The sequence below is a fragment of the Camponotus floridanus genome, unplaced genomic scaffold, assembly GCF_003227725.1.
Source record: "Camponotus floridanus strain SB8 unplaced genomic scaffold, Cflo_v7.5 scaffold20, whole genome shotgun sequence".
Lineage (NCBI taxonomy): Eukaryota > Metazoa > Arthropoda > Insecta > Hymenoptera > Formicidae > Camponotus > Camponotus floridanus.
In genome coordinates, this window is record NW_020229326.1 from 2,024,999 (window position 1) to 2,048,221 (window position 23,223).

Consider the following 23,223-nt stretch of genomic DNA (forward strand, 5'->3'; position numbering starts at 1 on the left):
GTTTCGGGAAGATTTGCATACGATTTTCGCGATAACCGCTGCGAACTTATGGATTCAGAGATCTGTTTGAATTTTTTATCGACATGATTCCTACTCTCTTTCATTCCCGCATATAAATGAATAAAGAATAAATTACTCTATATACTTTCGCGAGAAAAATATGTGTCTTGGATCAGATACGTTTGTACTATGAAAGAGCGACAGCATGGCGCGAATACTAGCGAGAATTCCAGTAGTAGCGGTCGAATAGTAGACAGACAGCCGAGAGAACGAGAGAAAGAGAGAGAGAGAGAGAGAGAGAGAGAGAGAGAGAGAGAGAGAGAGAGAGAGAGAGAGAGAGAGAGAGAGAGAGAGAGAGAGAGAGAGAGAGAGAGAGAGAGAGAGAGAGAGAGAGAGAGAGAGAGAGAGAGAGAGAGAGAGGAAGGGTGGCTGCGTGGAAGAAAGGGTAGGTTTAGGCTGTTTGCAACGGTGGAGAGACGGAGGGAACGAGCCTCCGGTAATGAAAAGCGCGATCCGCATACCAAGTAGCAACCTTCAACCTAACCTATATATAAGTCGGTATATTTCTCTCTCTCTCTCTTGTATAACAGATAGTAGGTACGAAGTGAGTCGAGACGGAATCCACGTCGGTCCGAAAGACCAATCACGCGCGAGAAAACTGCAAGGAACTTCTTATTTCCGGTTACATTCGCGAAACATACATATATGTACACATACATATATACACACCATACATGTGTTGCACAATAAAATATAAATACCTCGTATAGAGCCGCAAACATCGACTTATTTATCTGCTAACATCATTATCGTTATCGTCTTCATTAATGTTATTAATATCATTGGGCGTTTTTCAGCGAGTGACAGAGAAAACATTGTATCACTTCATCCTTGTTGGTTGCCGAATGTAAGGATGAAATGATCGTGATCATTGTGTTACACTGTGTCCTCTGCGTCGTTTGTTGAAAAACACCCATTATCATAACATTTATCTAAAATCTGACCTGATGGTCGACAACAAGAATGAAAAAATATGAAATATTTGCACGGATATATGTTGGAGCAATGGAAAAAATGCAAGAAAAATCTCATTCGAGAGGGAAAGTATTTTTCTTGAAATAGTATATATTATATATCTACTGTTGTACAGAGGATCGCGATTGATGAACTTGTTCGCGCAGCAAAAGAGAGTTTTTAGCGACACGGACTACAAGCGCAGATCGGACAACCTCTCATTCCACCCCCGCAACCAACGGGTGATATTAAATTTGTATTTTTACGCTGATTCCACGGGCCATTCCCGTACGTGACGCGAAAGGGAATCGTTCGGGCGATTAACGATCGGAGTTCCCTAGGGAGCTGCTGGCTCTGAGATGGCCAACACCCTCGACAGCAACTCGGACTCGCTATATCTCGGCGCCGAAACTTATCTCCTCCGCTTCCTACGTAGCATCGGCTAATATTTTATTTACTATTTATCAAAACTTATGGTTTTTTTGGCGGCTTGTAAACTGTCGGCCCGGACTCGTCACGCGCCTCTATTAGCTGCGGTAATTTGAGGTAATGCAAAAATATATGCGCACAAATTTCTATAAAATATGTTTAAAATTTAATTTTATAATTTTATAAGTTTAATTTCATAATTTTTGTAATTTATCATCGCGCCGCTGTCTCGCGGATAAAAGCGCAAGGAAATAAAGAATTGTAACGTTACAAGAAAAAGAAAGACTGTAATGTCGAGCGCTTTATCGTAGTCTTCCCTCTTCTTCGGATCTCAGAAGCAGGGATGCTTGGAGAGAGAGGGGGGGAGGAAAGGGGGAAGAGGGATAGGTGAAGTCGAGACGACTGTCGTAAGACAAAGATGGAAAAAGAGTGGGACAAAGAGAGAAAGAAAAAAGGAGAAGCGTAATGTCAAGTGCATGAAATTATTCCCTCGAGTGCTGTAGATCGGCAAGACTAAGAACTTTCCGGATTATACCGCCTTGACGGGAGTTTGAATACGTTAAAATATAGACGCGATACACATGGAAAGGAGAAGAAACGAGACGAAAGGAAAGGCTCCTTATTGGTGAGAGAGCATTGTGTCGCGAGTCGTACGTCTTCTTGACAGGCGAAATGAGCATGGGGACAATTGGAAATTGTTATGAAGCACCTACAACCGATACGTCGGCGTCGAGAGTCGGATACAAGCTGTCAAAAGTATCCTCGGCGTATAGACAAAACAATATTATATTACACGTAATATCTTACACCAATAATTGAATACTATTGTCCACGTCATCGTTGTATAATAAATTACTAATTAAAATTCTCGTAATATTGATAATGTTACATACTTAATTATAAACATTCGGACGGTGCATATAATGACGACATTCGATATTACGCGAATAGCTTCTGTTAGATCTCCGAGGAACCGAGCAGTATGTCTTCCCGACAAGGTAAACGATCGAGCCGATCGAAAATCGTGGTCGCGAACCTATCACCTCTCGCTGCACCTTCAACTATTCTCCTTTACGTCCATAAAGCAAAGAACCCAACGTAAAACGGGCTTGCCGAGAGATTTACTTTATATGCAAATTAAAGACGGATATGGTGGGAATAGGGGGATGTGATGGCGTTTAACGGAGACGCGATATCGACAAGTATCATCTGTCAAACGTACCCTTCCGACCTGGCCCTCTTCTTTTCCTCCTTCGAGCAACTTTGAGCGTGTTCAGGCTAGTTGAAGATTTATCTTTTGACGCGCGCCATATGTGTATATACTCTCGTGTATGTGTAATATTTACTTTCTGAATGATTTTAACACAAAGACAACTCTGGACAAATATACTCTTATTATCTTCGAACGAGAAAACAAGAGATTTGCATGAGACTTTTTTTAAAGCATTATCGGAATAATAAATTGGATAGCACGATATGATTCGAGTAAGATATGATTACATTGCTTAATAGCACATGTGCTAATCGAAAAAAGGAGAAGGTCGATACGGTATCTCCGGCAAATCTATACCGCGCAATCCGAGGAACGCAATTTGCGAAGCGATTTAGCGTGACGTATCGGAAATACGGGATATACAATCCGCATTATAATCTTGCTTTCCTTTAGGTAAGTTACATCCCCGGGACCCGCGATTCTCCCAATCTATGCGGGGAAATGGTTTTATGCACACAAGTGATACCTTTGGGAACCGTTACCCCATCCACCCTGCCTTGAATAATTGCTAACAGCCATCTAACCGATTGAAAATCAAGAACGCGATGGGGATATCTGACAAACGATTCGGAAAAGATTCTGTAATTTGTTAACTTTAATCTTATTAAAAAATATCGTATAAGCTATTTAAGGTATTCGATAAAAAGAACGCGCACCAATTTAAAGGCGGGATATAAATCAAATTGTTGCAACTTTGAAAGATTCTTGTAACTTGAAATACTATATTGTAAACGAAATTCTACTATTATTGTTCAATCAAATGGTCGATTAAAGGAGATTAGATTTTTCATTGCAGGAATAATACCTGACAATTGATGTCTTGTCTCTCGGACAGAAGTCGAGCGAAGTGACTGACGGAGGAAGCGATTCTTGGAGTGGCTCCCGCTTGCAAGGCTACCTCCAAAACCGCCAAAGATTCTTTGTCCCTCTGCAGAGCGGATTGGAGTTCGGCCAAGCATGTACCGAACTGTTGTACGTCTTGCAAGGCGCGCAACTGCTGATTACATCTGAAAAAAGGCGGAGGTGCACATTTATAAACTGCGTTGCATTGCAAAAGCTATTATAATGATTATGCAAATTTCTTTGTGTGTGCGTCAGAGAGAGATATATAAAATATCAATTTAATATGCACAATATAATATTTTAGAAAATATTAATACTTTGAAAAAGAGAGAGAAAAAAATCTCTTTCTTTTTATTTCGTTTATTTCATATGAATTATTCATTTCTTCTCGAAAGGGTGAATAAAGAACGCGAAGCAAATTTGTGCAGAAAAATCATGCAAGTCAATACAATAAAAAACGAAAGAGGGTAAAGCCGTTGCGTAAACATTAAGACGTCAAATTATTAGTAGGCCCTCCCTCCGGCACTATCGGCAAATAAAAACACTTTATTTCAGGTCAATCTGAACGTCCCTAGCGAATGCAGGAATGAATCGAGGAAGGCTGGTTGTGCCTCTTTTCCGCATTGGCGTATCCGTCAGAAAGGCGAAAAGTCGATACGTTTATTAGATACAGATATTTTTATATCGACCAAGATTTTATAGCATTTTCTTCCTTTACGAATAGATCGCCTTCATTAATTATGAATGGTTCGAAAGGATCGATAACTATTCTTTGAGAAATCATCTCCAGCCACAGAAATAAAAGTGTCTCTCTATACCAAATGTAGAGATAGGATTGACCTCTGCAAACCCCAATGGGTCAGTGGTAAACCCCTTTGAATGGCCTAAACCCCTATCAAAGAGGGGATTCGAGTGCTCATATGGAAATTAAAAGGGGATTGTAATGATTGCGCTAACTATTCTTTGCTCGTTGGAAGTATCGTTGCAAAAATATAGTTTGTATTATTTTCCAAGACAATTAATAATTGGTATGACTAAATAATCGTATAGATTGTTATGAAATTTGTTATAATTAAATTAATTTCGATAATAAGTATTTTAATGTAAAAACCACTAATTTAAACACAATTTAAAATTACTTATATTCTGAAAAATTAAAATTAAAATTAATTATTTAATATAGATTAAAATAGGAATTTATAATTTAAAAAAAGTAATTTATAAAGAAAAAAAGATGTATACTTTATATATTTTATATATTTCATACTGATGAAAATATCAATAAGATTGAAGCAAAAAAAAAATATTGCAAAAAATCGAATATTGCATTGACCCTTTGAATTTCGATCCGTTTGCCTTTCTGTCGGAGCCATCACGTAGAAAAGGTCCGTGATTAAACGCGATCTCCGTTAAAGCTAGTAATCCTGCGACACGGGTCAAAATCCCAACGAGAAGAGCCCTTACTGGCGGTACCAATGCCGCTCTCGGTTTCCGCTGTTTGCTTTGGTGGCTTCATTACCTCTCAAAATATTTGCCTAACGTCACACGTCGGCCGGCAAACGGCTAGCCGATGATCCAGTACCAACTATTCTACAGGAGATATACCGTTGAACCCCGCAATCGAGATACTCCAAATTAATCAAGGAAACTATTTCTCGTATTAATGTAGCGTGATTTCCCCAAGATCTATACTTCATCATGTATTAACAGGTTTTATTCACGGAAGTAAATTTCTAATTTGTAACTGACGATTTGTACGTTTATAAAAAAACAATTAAAACAAAGCGATATAAACTTTATATTTTTTATTTACATATACAAGTTCTTTCGTTTTACTCCCAAAGATTGATTAAAAAAACAAGTAATGTGTAACATGCGAAAACGATTACTCACTTTTGTAAAGTCTCGTCATATATCCTATAAAGATCTGCCACGCCGTCCTTGAGGGCTGTGCAGATTAAGGGTGCGGAGGCACCGAGATCGGTAATCAGTCGATGCGCGGAGACATTCAACGCGAGCATCGCAGTCTTGTGGTCATTCAGAACAGCTATGTCGGCCTGCGAACATAAAATATACATTTTTAGTAGCTGGCTGGCTCGCCTAACTCAAACGAATTACCCGCGTGGTGCAAGGGCAAACGCGCAGGGGTCGCTCGAGGGTGAAGTTGATGTATAAAGTGGCCACGGACTAAGCACTCCTGTTAAGAATAGATACACGTGGTATCTAAGTGAGATATTTTTTTATGTATTGAACTTATACGTATATCAATCGATAACATTTCGTTCACTTATTCTCATGTCTCCTATCTAAATTGATTTTTAATATGAAAATGTATAGGAGTCAACATTTCGTGCTTGATAGGCGCAGGATCGACGAAGATGTAGCACGTGAATATAGCAAACGTTCGGTAGTCTTCTGGTGGAAGAGAAGGAAATTACTTTTAAAGAACGGAAGAGACGAGGCAGAGGATATAAGACGCGCGAGATGACCGCAAGGACGAGCTTTACGAGTTTCCCTGAGGTCTCCTCCTCGTCACGCGATGAGCGAGAGAAATGGAACGGGAAGAGAAGAGAAACGCGCGGGGCTCTCGTTTTCGTTCTCTTACGTCGCCCTACGTCGCCGTCGTAAACCTGGGTTTATTTATGCGATCCTCGTCCCGCGGTAGGACGACGGGGATGTGACAACGTGACGTGGTTACTGCATAGTACGCGTGTTTCTACAACCCTTATATTTAGCTATGCGCCGTCGCTGATAAATACTCGTTTGCAACATTTTAAACGGCAGCTCCAATACTGGACAGGACTCAACTGGAGTGCATTATCTTTTTTCTGAAAAATTTTAAATTTTAAATTATAAATTTTTTTTTTATTTTATTAAAATATACGACGTTTCCTCATCCCCGTCATCATAAGCAGCTGGCAGTTAGCCGTCTGGTTTTGTTTGTGTCGTCAAGCGGGGCAAATCGCGCGATGAAAAGGAGAGTAGTCCCCAACGCGGGTGGTTTTGCGAAGTGCGCGGCGTGGATTTGCTCGCTGTCCGGCGAAAAGTGGTTGTCATTGATATTCCAAACGCATAGCAAAGGCAGAAGCGACCGCGCCGCTTTTCCCCTCTTTTCGTAACCGCCCTGCTGCTGCTACGCTTCTCCTCGTCGCCGCCGCCATCAGCATCAACGACGCATAACCAGCAGCAGCCACCACCATTCTACCCTTGCTCGTCCGCCGAGGCCCTCGCAACGCAGACACGCACATTCCGATCTAATTCAATTTCCAATCAACAGCCAATCAATTGATTCGAATTCGGTATACAGAGCGGTCGCTCTGCGCGTTCGGGACCTGCATGCCTATGAGGCCGCTCCCCCGTCCCGGTCATATCGCCGAGCACGTACCCCGTAAAAGTAGAGAATTAGCTTTTTACTTCTCGTAATTTTACGATACTAAGTGGAACGGAGATCCACTGCCAGTATTTTAATTGTGCCATGCGTAATCCCCTCGTAGTATCGCGCTCCGCAAATTTTCTTTCGCTATGATACGTAAGGATTCTTTGCAAAAATAATGCCAGAGGGGAGGTGGAGAGAGAGAGAGAGAGAGATGATCAATTAAAAAAAATTTTCAAATTTTCTATCGCAATAAAAACATTAAATTTTGCTATGATAAAGCGATGTCATAAATATAATAATAATTTTTAATTTAATTCGAGAAATTGCATTACTTGCAATTTATTTTAATGTTAATTTCATCGATTCTTCATATCTGAAACTGGCAAAATTATCGCGTAAAGTTAATTTACGCGAATAAAGCGCAAAGCTCCATCGACGAGCGTAACGGTAAATGTTTGTCCGGATATGACGCAATAGCATAATCAGCAGGTGACGAGCCTTGATCGAATCGCGTCGAATGTACGTGCCACGGAAAGCACACGTACAGTCTCAATAGTGTGCCGCTTAGCGATGCATAATACATAACGAAACGTTCAATCCTGTCTCGCGCGCGTCAATCTGTATTCGCTCGCGCAGTTGCGCTTTTCGGTGTCGCGCGACCTGCATTCCAATCGCCAAACCCTACACGTGCGTCGCAGCGGACAATCATCCACGATATGTAATCAGCTTGTTGACGGCCTCCTCCCGTGCGAGCACGCACGCACGGCTACATTGACGCTCGTGTGTGTATTTCGTGGGCGAATCGCGTAATATTAATGTATTCTACGAGACACGACTCTTTGGCTAGAAATTGTCTGTAGGATCAAGCTATAGTTTCCGCAAACGAGTACGCGAGTCTTATGACCGCGTCGAAGAAACTGTCGTGCTATCGGAGACTTTGACGACCTTAAGCACGAGACCGTAAACGAGACATGTAAAACAAGAACGCGGCTTTCGTTCGGGTCCGGCGCGGATCGGCGCGAGCTACACACATACATCTCGTGCATAATGTAGCAGAGCGACGAGTTCACCCGGCAAATGTTGGACGCTAATACATCTTGATGATAGATAGGGAGCATGTGTTTGGTCTTCGCAATGAGGCTGGAGAGGGTGTGGAGGATATTGCGGGGGTGCGGCGGGGAGAGGGGAGACCGCTTCCACGGAGGGCTTCCACGGTAGGGCTGGTAGATGTGCCGGGAGGATCGGGGGATGACTTTCGGAGGGAGTGGAACTCCACCGAGGGGGTTGGCTAGGTTCGCCGGCGTTCGCTCTTGGCGCGAGTTGCGATTCCGAGCACGTCGCCGTCAGACGAGCGTACGTGCGACACGACTACGCTTTTACGCCACTACCTCTGCCTCCTCTACTTGGTTCCTGACTGCTCTCTCCCGCTCTCTTTTCTCTATCTCTCCGTCTCCACCATCGCCTCCTCCGCTCATCCCTCAGTCCGCCACCCTCGCCCGCTTTCATTTTGTTCCTCCTCCCCGATCGCGAGCTTTCTGCCTGTAAGCTTCTGACTTTTCTGTCTTACCCGCCGCGTACGGGAGACATTTCCAATAACGCGCTCCCTTATTCCGATTCGATTTCCGAAGAACTTGCAGAAATTCGTTAGTAAGCCACGTGCGTTCGAAACTGAAATATTTTTTTCCAGATCATCAATTACTCAAATATCATTTTTGTTAGGATCATCAACTCAAATATGTCTAATAATATCATCATACATCAAGATCCACTAATACATATTTTAGGGTTGAATGTCAGTAAAGAATTTTTAATACAATGATATATTGTTAGCAATGTATATATAAATTATCTTTTAACATTTTTCATCTAATAAAGGAATGTTTTTATTCAATCAATATTAAATCAATATCAATTAATGTATTATTTTAAATAATTGTGTCATTTAAATAAATATTAAATAAAAAATGATAAAGAATGTTAAAAAATGAGAAAGATTGAGAAGAGATTAATAGGATCTTTGCTCGTCAATATCAATCGAATCGGAATAGAAGATTTCTCCCACAGCAGAAGAGGATACTCTACTGGTATATTTACCGACAGTGCATGTACTGTATCGTACAGTATGCTTACTGTTGGTAAGAACTATCTCAATATTATCATCAAAAATAAAATTGCATCTAAAACAAAACGTAAACATATGTATCTAGATGTTATTTACAATTCAATAACATCCAACTATAAATTATAAATGACCTTTTTCTTAGCAATCACTCTCAAACCAACATACATATATGCGTAAAATAAAATATATATAACGTTAAAAGATCAACTTACAACGATTCTATTAATACGATCATCGAGCAAATGCGGCTCCAGGACGACTTCATAATCAAAAAGTCGATCGTGTATGGCTTTGAATCTTGTTCGCATGGCAGCCAGCGAACGATGAAGAGAACCGGCCATTTGCGCCTGCTCGACTCGCGATGCCAAAGTCTCCCATTTCTCAATCATACCTAAGCAAAATTGCAATATAATTTAGTATAACATTAATAACATAATATTTTTTAAAATAGATAACAATGCCTTACATTATATTATATATTATTATATTAATTACATTATATCAATTTTTTTTACAATTTTTATTTATTCAGATAGTCAAGCAGATGTTTTGAATATTAAAAATATTTTATTTAAATGTCAGTTATTTATAGAAAATTACTAAAAATTCAATTATCTTTTTTCTTTTCAAAATGATTTAAAAGAAATACATATATATATATATATATATATATATATATATATATATATAGTTTTTAGTGTGTAAAATATAATGCTATCATTACTTAATGTCAATATTAATTTAATATTATATTAATTTAGCATGCGAAGCTTTATATTTCCTCATATCATGAAAAATGGCGATAAGTTAACATTCCTGACGCTTAATGCGCGCATTCGTGCGATTAACTGTTTTCTTTTCTTCTTTCTTTAGTAAATTCCCAGGAAGCAGGTGAAAGGAAGGAAGCTGGCAATTATTATCCTATATGTTTTTTCGTTTCTGAACTTCTTGAGCTATACTGTTATTCCTAATAACGGTGTTTTCTGTAACGATTTATAGGCTTCACATCGACCGGTTATGTAAAACGATTGTGGACAAAAAAAAATCTCAAAGGTCAAGAGGCTTTATATCTGTACCGACTTTCGTGACCTCTTTTCTGTTCTTCGCTTTCTTTATAGGGACCACTTTTTTCAGACTAAAACTGCATGTTCACATGTGCAAGTGATATAAATATAGTCGATGAAAAGCAAACAGCGATTGAATGAACATTGTTAATAATCTCTCCAGATATATCGTTTGTGCATCTGAGAAAAAAAACGCATACGGAAATGTTAGAGGAAAAATTCGACATGTATAGAAAGTATCACATGTGTTTTGACCTACAGGATATGACGAAGCGTACAGAGCACAGCATGAATGTAATAGCGCATCTAGTAAAACTCACATGTGATGTATACGAGATACATATATGTACCGTGCGATCGTATGCTTCGTCGCATATGATCGCCAGAGCGTAAATTGGCATCGAGTGCAGTCCGCCCATGCGTTTTTAAACGACGCAACCCACGACGCCCCTTTTACGGAAACGACATATGCTTGTGAATTAACGGCAAATTCAAAACGTACAATGAATACAATAAACAATTATTATCCACAAGACGCAAAGTGAAAAAGTTTCAAGTTTCGCGTTAAACGCAATCATCTTAAACGCGATATAGATATAAATTTTATTCCAGCTTCGTGTTTTTAGAAATGTTTGGCATAGATAAGGACGATAACTTTCCCGAAACTAATCGCAATTTCGTTCCGGAAAAGTGGAGCGACAATTACGGGCATGATTGTCGAGAACCACTGCGCAGTCGTGACGTTGGAGACAACGATATCACGAGAGAAAGGATGATTGATGGATTTGGCAAGTAACGGATTTGGCGTTACACGGGCATTTATATCATTGTTCCCAACAATGCAAAGTTCCGAGGAGATAAACGGTTAATATAACTGTTGACCTAATATATTTGTAACATTTCAATCGTACAAATAACGTTTTAAATTCAAAAATATGAGAAAGACAAGGGGAAGGAGAGGAACGCAAAATTTGAAATTCGCGCCGTTTTTTAAGATTTCGATTCTTATATCATCTCAACTTTCTAATTTTCTTCTTTAATTTTTTCACATATATATTTCCGTTGTTTTTGAATACGAGTCATTTGTAATTTCAGCATTTATGGTCAATGATATAAATTCTTCAATGTCATAACAAGATAATCAAAAAAAAATTTTCGTACGAAAGTCACTCAAAACTTAGGTTTAGAAATCGTTCGTTTCTTCCTTTCCTTTTACACAAACATGGCGGCAATTATACTAACAAAAAAAAAAGAAACTTAAATACGTCGCTCAGGAGGAACGTTCACCATAAGTGATATGACAGTAATATGATGCAAGAGACATACTTTAAATACCGATTAAGTAAGAATTATTGTTCGTGATTAACGCGATTAATATAAAACCGACTTCCGCGAGCGCACATTAATAATGTAACAATCGTGACGAAAGCAGCAGATACGTACGTAAGTCGCTTGAGGCTATTTTCTCCCTTTGCGCGAGCATTGCAGCGAGGAGTGTTGCCGGAGCGAAAAAGTAACGTCGAGGTAACGAGCTCTCTCGGATACGTCGATAGTTCGGAACGCGACGTGGTACCTCTTTTTTCGGGAATCGCGACGCGAGTTAGATAACACACTGGGACCAGCGGACACACGGTGACACGTCCGAGCCGATCAGAGTGCGTCGAAACACTGCAACATTCGCGAGCCGCGAACACTGCGATCCCACGTGATACCTGAAGTTAACCGCGATATACGCGAGCGAATGAACGGCGAGATGCGCTCGCGAACCGGTAGCGCGGGACCGACGTTTTTCTACACTATCTAGCATAGGGGAGAGAGTCGTTAGTTTATATAAGGCGAGAAAGAACGATCGCGAGAATGCCTGTCCACCTACGCGCACCTTGACACCCGCGTACGCATGCTGTCGGAAACTTAATTAGATTTACGATCGAAATAAATTTGTCATTAATCTCTTCGAATTAACACTGGCCATTAAAGCTCCGACAGATAATCGAAAGTTTTTAGTGAATGAGTTACTATGAACGACGATCTGTCTATAATAGGCAATACTACGAGGCAATTTATTTATAAGGCGAATGTGACGTTGAAAGTAAAGATATTTTCTACTTTCTCTTATCTCCGGATATCCTTACATTCGAACTACGTTGATTAGAAAGTATATAGTGTCGTTTCTTTTTAGTGTAATTAAAGTTCAATCTAAGTTTTTCTTTATAAAAGCGCGTTACACAATCTATTTTATTTATGATAAATATTTTGCATCAGTTTTATTAATAGATAATATTGTATAAACACGCATTTTTATAAAAGGATAATATTTAATTCTTATAGGTACCTCATTGTCTCGCACATTTTTTAATGCAATTTTTTCAGCTTTCTATTTTATGATTTTGATAATACTTCTTTCACTTTTGTTTAAAACAAGTATATGTAAATCTGCAAAATTATTAAAATTCCGAAAATACCGTATTTATTGTTATATATAATAATAATTACAATCGTTGCACAAAGCGCATTAAAATAATATAGAAGATATTACACATGCTATTATTTTGTAATACATGCTAATAAACAAATTTATTTAAAGATATTTGTTACATAAATGATAAAAGAAATATTTGTGGTAAAATATAAAATAAATATTGTATATAAAATAATATTAAATATTAAAAAATTCTCATGTTTTTTTTTCAAGTTTTCTTTCCTTTAAATCTTTTCTAATTAAATATTTAAATCAAATAGATCACGAACAATAAAATGATTGAATTGGAGTGACGGTTTCGCAAATGACAATAGATTACGGATAATCAGCGCAAAAAATACAGTTATTTTTTCAGATTTTTCAGATGTAGATAAAAACAAAATTATAAAATTTTTACACAATAAAATTGCGCACACTTAAATTTTCATTATCTGTCTATTCGAAAACATAAAAACAATTATGTAAGATAAAAAACAGATATGATGAAATAATGCGATCGTATGTTTCACACTTTTTTGTAGAAAAAAATAGCTTTTTTATTGTATATATATATTAACATGCAATAATATAAAAATTGCAGAAGATAATTTTCATCGCAATTTTTTCTATCAGAAAAAATAAGCAACAGAGCAAGTCTTAGGCCAAAATAACAAGTACAAAGCAATGATTATACAGAGAAATAGTATAAAATTAATTAACTGATCGTACTCACCGCGAATTTGTTTCGAATATTTTTCATTTCGCAAATATCCGTTCTGCGAGTCCAATACAGTTTTCAAGCACCCTAAGTTTTCTTTACATGAAGACTCCACTTCGGCCTATTAGAGATAGAAAGGTAAATACGATTAGCTACATTGTCTGAATTGTCATAACATATCATGACAAGTTGAACATAAAATAATGCAATAATTAACGAAATAATTTTTATTAATAAATTTATTACATTATTTTATTATTGTAGCTAGTATATTATTGTAGCTAGTATATTAATAAAAAAATAACGCGTTTTGGCCTCTTACTACAATTAGATGATCACGACTATTTATTCGAAAAAATAATGTATTAATTATATGATACCAAATAAAATCTTTATAATAAAAGAAAAAGAGAAGATAATAAAAAATAATGAAGAAATAGTTTTGACAATTTTTAGGAGAAAGATAATTATTATTATAACCCCAATTTTTTTTTAAAGATAAAGCATCGATAAAAATGCAAATCTTAATATATAAATTAAAGAATTCAAATATATAGATATACACATAAATCTTATTTATCAGAAAAACACAAGATTTTCTGTTTCAATATAATTGATAAAAACGAAGAACAAAAAAATAGTTTGAAGTCTAATTCAACAGCATATGATACACGTTATTAATAATATAGGAATTATAATAGAGGAAATAAACTTAAATTATGTTTTATATTAAATTATGTTTATATATATATTCACATATATGCATAATAATAGTTATGATACAACCAACTTAATAATTACTACTGATATGACGAAATAAAATAACGAATAAAATGAGTAAGAGATAAAGCAAAAATCGTATTCCAAAACCATCTATAACTTGGTCCAGAGGGACACTCTATTGCAAACATTAGTAACAAAATACGTACGAATTCTGCAGGAATCACGCCATTGGATCTTACAAAAGCATTTTCAGCAAGTATAAGCTGTGATTGTGAATTCTCTACAACTTTTCGTAAATCTTCTTCATCACTATCACTTTCTTCCGTACTATCGCCAATTTCCTAAAACACGATTAGAGTTTGCGTGAGTATTGTTGATTACATAATGTACATGCTGTTTCCTCTTTCTCTCGTAAAATAATCATAAAATATTATAATATAGATACAATATATACTGTACAAATGTACAAATTTTAATATATCGACGTCATGCAAATATTTTATTTCTCTTTCTTTTTTTCTAATGTCAATTCTTGATTATTTATCGATATAATATTTCTATTGTCATTATGTCTCTTCATTTTTAAGATTTACATTTAACAATGTTATAATCAGGTATTATTATGACTAGCAACTTTGTGAGAGGAATCGATTAATGTGTCATAAAGTTAATATACTAGTATTATTACAATATAATCTTATATCATATTACATCATAATTAGATGATACACCTCAAAATTTGCACGCAATTAGTAATCATGAAAAAAATAAAACACTTCGGTATTGCTTGAAAAGTTTATTTGTCGTGACTAATTCGTGACTAATCTAAGCAATAATGATTTAAAATATTTTATATTTCTATTAATAAACATAATAGAAAATGGCACAATATTCGAATATCGTATGAGTACATAAAAATTATTAATGTATTATTATTTAATTATTTATGTAATTTTTTTCTTTGCAACATTAATCTTTTTATAGAAGGAATATGGATATTTGATCGAGAAAGAATAATAGGGGACCTACATGATACGTGCGAATCTTAGGCAATGGCGAACTAGCAGGAATTGCGCTTATACTGGATGCGCATTCTGACTGACTATCGAGGAAATTTCGATAGTCATCTCCAAAATCTAATAATCGTCGAGCCATCTCTACATCTAATGGTTCGCTGTAAGCTTCACTCATATACTTCTCCTGTGAATCAACAAATTTATAAATATAAAAAAACGCTTTATAAACATTTGTTAAAAATGTTATGCAATTTTTTGTATCACCTGGTAATTATCCCAAGCCTGTTCGTATAACGAATTGTTACCAAGACTGTTCATCTCTACATCACTATCTACATTTAACTGCTGACTTGTTAGTTCTTTGCTATTCACCGCGTTATTCAACATATTATTATCGTAAGCGAGATGTCCTTGAGCACAATTATGATCTTCGCCTTCAATCTCTGATGTAGAAGTAATTGACTTGCAACAAAGTAGTCTGAGCGGCGTAGAAGTATTAGCAAGCGCCTTTTCTGCGTGTAATTGTTGATAGACGGTACAGCCCGAGAAAGATCCGGATTTGACGAGATTCGTCGAACGACTATGGCAGTTTTCCTTCGGAACTGTATACATTGTGCGATTTAGATTCATTTTACGAGACAAGCGTTGTTGGTTGGAGCTGCCATCACTACCCGCTGAATGATGATTGGCATGCACGCTTTCCGAACTAGATTCGCTCTTACGACCCTAATTGGATGAGTTAATTTATTATATATTTGACATGAATTTAATCTTTAAAATATTTCTATAAAAACAAATCTATTAAAATAACTAAAAGAAAAGGACACGTTTAACGAACGTGATTTGATAAATAAATATATAGTAATATAACATTTCCCTTACCAAAGTCTTTTTACGCAATCTATTTTTCTTTCTACGAAATGAAATATTTCTAACTACGCGATCATCGGGACATATAAGAGACTCTTCTAATAAAGTAGATGTAGAATTAAATGATTTCCGTGTTCCTCTGCAATATAAATATATTCGATGATAAATATTTTACTACACAGAAAATTAATCATTAATTAACATAGGATAAAACTTGATAAAAAAAAATAAGAAAAACGAAAACAAAGATTATTATTAAAAGACAATGTACTTACGTAGCATCCAAAGATACGGATTTGGTAGGTGGAGTTGCGACTAACTGATGGAGCGCAGTCTCAGATATAGAGAATGCTAAAATAGGATCATTTATTTGAGCCAAATTAGGATTATTTCCGATTTGAGAGATACAAGAAACGCTCCACGGTCTCGATCCTTTTGCTTTTTGTTTTGAGCGCATTACAACTTTGGGCATATTCTCATCGGGGGGTACTTCATTAACAGGCGTTTTCTGAAAATTATACAGTATCTCTTGCGAAGGAGACTGCGATATACATCCGAGAGTCCCTTCGAATCGGCGATAAGTCGCAACACTGCTCTGTAAATCGTCAGACGATATCGATTGTCTTTCTCCATCGGATTCCTCTGTTGTATATTCCCCGCTGGCATCACAACTATCTAATGGCTGTAATATATTATAATTATAAATGTATCATATATTCTATTATTTGGTGTATCCTTGCATGTAAAGTTAGCGCAATAATTTTTTTATACAAATATCAATACTTTTAATTAAATAATATCAATCTTTAATTGATATTATTAGATTCGATCTAAGAAAACATTGTTCATTGTTTTTCGTTTTTCTAAGAGTTTATCGATCTAATTTAATTTACCTGTGATCTGCCCTCATAACTTCTCGAAGCGTTCAACTTTAACCATTCCTTTACGCGCGCATACTTGGCTCGATGATTTGTTATATTTTTCTCCTCGAATACTAACTGTGAGAAACTTCTCGAGACTGTGTGTCGCTCTTCACCAATCAAGTTTTCAACTTCTTTAATTAATTTCTGAATACTTGACTTATCATTCTTTCTTTCATCATCGCTATCCTTTTGTTGAGCATCATGATTGTGCATATGTTCTGCAGACATTTCTCTCTCGTTGCCTGCATTCTTCGCCTGTGTAAAATGCATTTTTTCTGATATAGCTACTCGCGGGCTTTCATCAAAATCTAGACGAACTACAACATTCGTCTTGTGCTGCTCCGAAACGGTAAACGAATTATTTTGACAAGCAGGAGTATAAGTCCACTCCTCCTCGGAGGAATCATCCACTGTATTTGAGGATTCCTGAATTGGTTGACTACAATCCGCTTCGGAATCGGTATCCAAATGTTTAAAATAAAAAGTAGCACAGTTTTTTGATTTTCTATCAGACCTAAACATTAGAAAACAATCTATCATGAATCTATAGAATATATGTATAGCTGACTTTTAGCAGTTTTATAAAAACATCGCGAATATAATCATAGAACTTATACACTACGTTGACAAAAATGAATGTTTAAAGAACTGACAGGCAATCAATTTTGGAATGATTACAATTTTATTGTTTAAGGTTGCGAAACAAACAGCAGAAGGATAAATAATGCGACTTACATGTTGAACGAAGCAACTTCTGTTGTTCCACAACGTTTTACAAGTTCGGTCTTCGTCCGCAGATCATTATTGGATTTTTCTGTACTTTTAATTTGCACGGTACCAACTGCATCGATTTCGTCGCATGTCTCTTGTATTGCTGCCGTCGATGTTGTTATCGGTACAGTATCTGGTGTAGGCGGCATATCGTTGACACTTATTCCGTTATCCTCGACGTCACCTTCCTCTCCTCGATCTTCCACACTAGATGTAATGGAACTGGTGGCGTCTCGTTTTGCCGATTCGTCGGACCTTGCGTCCATCACACACAGCTGACATAATTCATCCTACAAAATCGTAAAAAAGAACATAATCAATATTATTGATATGTTGCTAATGCGAACTTCGCATACTATCGTGCATTGTATATTTGCACATTTGATCATTAGAAAATTCTCGCGCGTTAAGTAAGACATCGAGTAAGATATTCATAATCAACATGTTTTTTTTTAAACTGTTGATTTGCATAATTTTATTGAATAACTTACAAAAATTGACAACAATTTGAACTTTGAACGCACAATATCGAGGTATAAGGTGTATCGGAGTGAAATATATAACTCTCTTGAGCGTGCATCAAAATATCTATGATTTAAGAGGTACTGCTCTTTCACAAGATCTCGGTCGCCCGACGCGGATACCGTGGTTTTTGTCATACAGTCGACCGCTATTTTTTGTCAAGATCACCGTCTACCGTGATGCACAGCCTTCTTACTGTATATGCGTGGCCGATTCGTTTTGCAGAAGCCGTTCTTCACCAGCCTTTTACACGAGGCTTTGTCCACTTAACACATTCGGATAATGCGCTCTACTCTAGCCTACACAATGTGAAGTGGTAGTAACATGAAGCGCTCTTATCTTTCGTTAAGGCTAAAGCGACGCTTAATTTAACTCGTGCAATTGCGAGATTTCGAAAGGAAGAAGAGTAATTTGCGATTCTCTTACTCATTTGACAAGGATGCGCTCATCGAGATTGATTAAGCGCTAACGCAAGTTCCCGTCTATCATAGCAATGTATAACGGTAAGAATTAATTAGAGCAAGCTGCGCCCATCGTCGAAAGAATGTCTCAGCAGGGAGTAGAGTTAACATCTCGACGCATAAATCGAGATTCGCATAGCGTTCGAGAATCGGGTCAATGACTGTAATAGTCGTGTTTCGCGACAGCAATATGGAGAACAATAGCAGTTGCCGATTCTTGGAACAACTACTACAAGCTGTTTCCTGTCTTTAACAATTTTTTGCAAGAAATGCAAATGCGAAAGGTTTTGACACACGATATTTTGCAATGAGTACTACGAAAGCTTGGATGAGACTTGGTTGATTTAAATTCGTATCCAAACATGTCGATAATTTATATCGACATGTTTGGATACGAATTTAAATCAACGTTGCGTGATTAAGTCAATCTTATCTTTCTCAGATTATTTTACATCTAATCGGAGCACAAATATAACTGCCGTTACTTGCGTGATTCACTCGCCGCATAATCCTTATTTATATTTCTACAACGATACGGGTATCCTCGCTATGCGGTCACGACAACAGACTTTGACAATAATAGGGAGCCTTTCCAATTCGCGAATAATGGATCTCGTGCAAAGTTGGCGGGATGCTCGATTCGATCGACGTCGCGAAAGGTCGACGAATCAAAGCAAACTCTCGAGATGTTCCGTCTGTGCTCGATGAACGACGTACCTCGAAATACGATCCTTCGCCGACGGATCGGTTCTCGGAAGAGGCGTCGCTGTCGGACGGATCGGTCCTCGCTCCGGAGATTGAATGATGCTCGAGGTACTCGGATCCAGAGCCCTGTCCGGCGACGCGCTTGGCGCGTTCCGTACGCCTCGAGCGGGCTGACTGTCCCGGCGATTCCGTTCCGGAGCCGCGTGATCGTCCGCGACTGAGACGAGGCTGTTTCGTGACTGGTTCCTCGTCGCTATCGCTACTGCAAGGCGCGGCGTTCTGAAACAAACAATCCAATCTCTTTTATTCGATGATAAGTGACAATGTAATATAACAGATGCCTTGCGATTCCCTGCATAAATTTGTTATCGATCCAATATTTATAATTCACCATCGTTTTCGAAAACGTTGAATGTATGTACGTTGCTAGGTACTTATCTTGTCTTAATACACTTATCGCTCACTATCAGTGTTGCTGTGTCATACGACGTAATTGGAATTGATGAGAGAGAGAGAGAGAGAGAGAAAGAGAGCTATGGTTGCCTAACGTTTTACTTTGAAATACTTTGTTCAAATTTCTATATCCACTTTCGATGAGAGATAACGAAATAGGGCTGGAGAAAACTTCTCGATAAAATTTTATCTGACTATTACAAATTCGAAATTATTTACAAATTCAATCTCACGTTAAAATTTGTATTCCTGTGAAATCTTAAAGTAAATAATTTTTTTTACTTTAAAGTTTTGGTTAAATATAAGATAATAATTTTATTTCGACGTATAAACTATTAAATTCCATAAAATAAAGATTATTCATGCATAAAAGAATGTCTACTTCCACAGTAAAATGCATTTAGTTTTGCTTAAGACTTTCTTTCTTTTCGAGCATTGAATTAAACGAAACCGTATAGAAGCGACACTCAATATACTATTCTTAATAGTCGTCAATTGTGAGGCATCTTCGTCAATTGCACAATCACTAGTAAGTTACTGCTTGCCCACACTTTACTTCTCGTCTATTCGTTCATCCTCGTCAATCGATCTTGCCCGACATAGTTTCTCACAAGTTTGAGTTTAATTACTGCTGCCAGCACAGCAGTCGAGATTAACATCCGAGGAGTAGAACACTGACAAAATTTAATTTAAACTGATAGAACGAAGATAGTAATCTATATTTTAATTGGGTAAAAGCGCACTTTCACGTTTATTAAATATCGCTTTTTATGATATGATATTGCTACTTCGATTGCAATCTGGAATAAATTAAAATCATAATTATCATATTTTAAAATTTGTCATGTTTTTTCAAGTACGAAATAATAAAAAATTATTTTTGAAAAAAGATTTAATATTTTCATTCATATATAAGAATATCGTTTAATCACTTCAATTCTTTATGTTCATAGATGGGATACATCTTTTGTGAAAGATAGAAAATACAGATAACTTACCTTATTTCTTATACGAGATACAAGGGTTTCAATGTGATACTGCCATTCCAAGGAGAGCAGAAACAGTTGATGCCAACGGCGTTCTAACGATCTTACTATCTGCAAAGGCTGCGAAAATTGATGTTGCTGCTTTTGCTCCTCCTGTTGTTGCGTGAAAACTTTATCTCCTAATTTGACAACCGAACTGACGATACGTCCGTGCGCCTTAATGTCTCGTTGGAGTACCTGAAACAGAAATTTGACACGCGTCTGTTACTATCTTTAGATTAAGAAAGAGGAAAAATTGACAGATTGTGATCGGTGTAAATTTTTATCTCCATATCTTATCTTGTCTATTGTATAGATTCTACAGATCCAGATATAGATATATACTACTACATGTAAGTATGTGGAAAATGTAAGCTAGATAAATGTGAAACAAGTATCGCGAAATGTATCTCAGCACGGCATCGACATATTTGAATGTAGTTGTTCAACGACACTGATGACGATTAATAACGTAGGGAGTTCATGATACCCCAAGTAAGATCGAGTCGGAAGAAAGTAAGCGTAGCTTAGGAGCGTATATCGCGTAGGACGTCAATAGACACTTTGTATGTGTGTGTGATGGTGTACGCTAGAACATAAAGGTTAAACGTGCTCATAGAAAAGAAAAACGTTTAAACTTCTTTATTGCTTCCGCCAAGCCACGCTAGTTAGTAAGTAGGCTCTTCCTATTTCTCTCTTTGTTTCTCTTTTGTAACGCACATGTTCGCGTTTTCTCAAATCGAGCCTCTAAATTTCCGCGAGAAACAAAGGTGTTAGATATCACTCAACGCAGCTCGTATTAGCCCACTTTCTCTGATAAATTGCATATGATTATGTGTGATTGTTCTACTTATCTCGACGCGATTGCCGCGTCGTTCGGCGAGCAACAACGTGCGGTTCGCTTTCACGCGCCTTCTTGTACGGTTCTCGTCGACTGAAATCTTTTTCTCTCTTCTTGCATAGCCCCTTCATTGTCAATCGCTCATTCGAACGAAAGGATTAATCCTCGCTACGCCAGCGAGGAACCAGTCGTTACGAAAGCGTAAATATTTCTCCGACAGAAACGTGGGTATCGAGCTAGTTAGAGAACTTGTGAATAACTTTATTACTATTAATCCAGCGTTCCTCGCTGATCAGTCTCCGTCAGATAATGAATAGACTGGGATTTGGAATTACGATGGTTATAAATGGTGAAATGCTACATATTTTCCTATAGTAGCTTATGCACACAGTTATATAATACTCTTGATGACATAAAACGTATATTTTCATTAAAAAATATATTTCGAAAAAAAGGACACATATCTCAACAGAGATTGATATGTTTATAACTTTCGATCTGTATTCCGAGTACCAGTTTCACACATAAACACGGGGTGCACTATATAATATATAGTTGCACGCACAGAATCTGATAACGAACAAGTAGGATGCCCGTGATAAAATGTATGCTAAGGAAAACGTAAAGGAATAAAATAAAATATCTATCATGCGTTGCGCAGTAATCTCAACGCGCTTTCATGAGAAAGTTCAGCGACAGAAATTAAAGAATCGTGAGGAGCGAATTGCCATGTATACGTTCAAGAGAAACACGATCACTGGGTAAGGTATGTAATTTACGATTTGAATTCATGATGTCAAATCGCCACGTGGAACGCGAAACGCGAGACGAATTGCCGGAGAGATGCTGCGTCGGTGGCAATCCGCGCATGCCGTCGACGTGTTATTGACATTCATTGATAGTCTCAACGTGCTTTCACACCGCGGAAATCATGCATCCGATTTGTTATCGATTTCAGAACTGCCTTTCTCTCTCTATTTATCTATCGTTTTATTAATTAGAGTTAGATAAATATTCATAAATACATATTTATATTCTATAATTTTAGATTTAAAAAAATAATAAATGTTTAAGAAAATAAAAAAATTTCACGAGTGATGATTGACTGAGAAAATCGATTAGTAAAACTGGAACCTATAGATAGAGAAAGAAAAAAATTGATGCATGAAGAGAGAGAACTACTTTCGTGATTACATATGAAAACAATTCGGAGAAGCTATTCTTTGCCGAGGTGAAAAGTATTATGAAAGCTCGGCCAGTATTTCCAGCTCTTCGCTTTCCACCTCTTCAACTGGTTTCTATCGCGCTTGTCAGAATGTCGTTGGCACATCCCAAGTTGAAGGCCTCGACGGTGACGTTAGGGCAATAACCTCTCGATATGTTGCAATAACAGCAGATACAGACTGCAAAAAATCGAGTGGCATGGAAAGATCGATGCGTAGGTCAATCGAAACGCTTTTCCTTTCGCGAGTTTTCATGGTAGTAGACTATCGGTACATGTCGTATGGCGGTGTCTTCATGCGTGACAATGACATCGTGGAAAATATTACGTGATACAGCACAGGAAGTGAGTCGCGCGGGAATGTAATGTATGACGATAACGTAATGTCATACGA

At 37.2% G+C, this 23,223-nt stretch overlaps 1 protein-coding gene across 2 annotated transcripts in view; it reads right to left on the reverse strand.

Annotated features, from left to right (window-relative positions):
• LOC105249940 overlaps nucleotides 1-23,223 on the reverse strand; it is a 37,054-nt gene that overhangs the window by 3,436 nt on the left and 10,395 nt on the right. For both annotated transcript variants that reach the window (XM_025408318.1, XM_025408317.1), the window contains exons 7-19: nucleotides 20,740-20,964; nucleotides 19,301-19,567; nucleotides 17,565-17,890; nucleotides 16,800-17,343; nucleotides 16,182-16,588; nucleotides 15,919-16,045; nucleotides 15,301-15,762; nucleotides 15,050-15,220; nucleotides 14,227-14,361; nucleotides 13,313-13,418; nucleotides 9,270-9,448; nucleotides 5,453-5,616; nucleotides 3,522-3,723 (exon numbers count right to left, since the gene is read on the reverse strand). In XM_025408318.1, coding sequence (XP_025264103.1) covers nucleotides 3,522-3,723; nucleotides 5,453-5,616; nucleotides 9,270-9,448; nucleotides 13,313-13,418; nucleotides 14,227-14,361; nucleotides 15,050-15,220; nucleotides 15,301-15,762; nucleotides 15,919-16,045; nucleotides 16,182-16,588; nucleotides 16,800-17,343; nucleotides 17,565-17,890; nucleotides 19,301-19,567; nucleotides 20,740-20,964 — 3,315 coding nt within the window. The remainder of the gene's footprint in view (nucleotides 1-3,521; nucleotides 3,724-5,452; nucleotides 5,617-9,269; nucleotides 9,449-13,312; nucleotides 13,419-14,226; nucleotides 14,362-15,049; nucleotides 15,221-15,300; nucleotides 15,763-15,918; nucleotides 16,046-16,181; nucleotides 16,589-16,799; nucleotides 17,344-17,564; nucleotides 17,891-19,300; nucleotides 19,568-20,739; nucleotides 20,965-23,223) is intronic.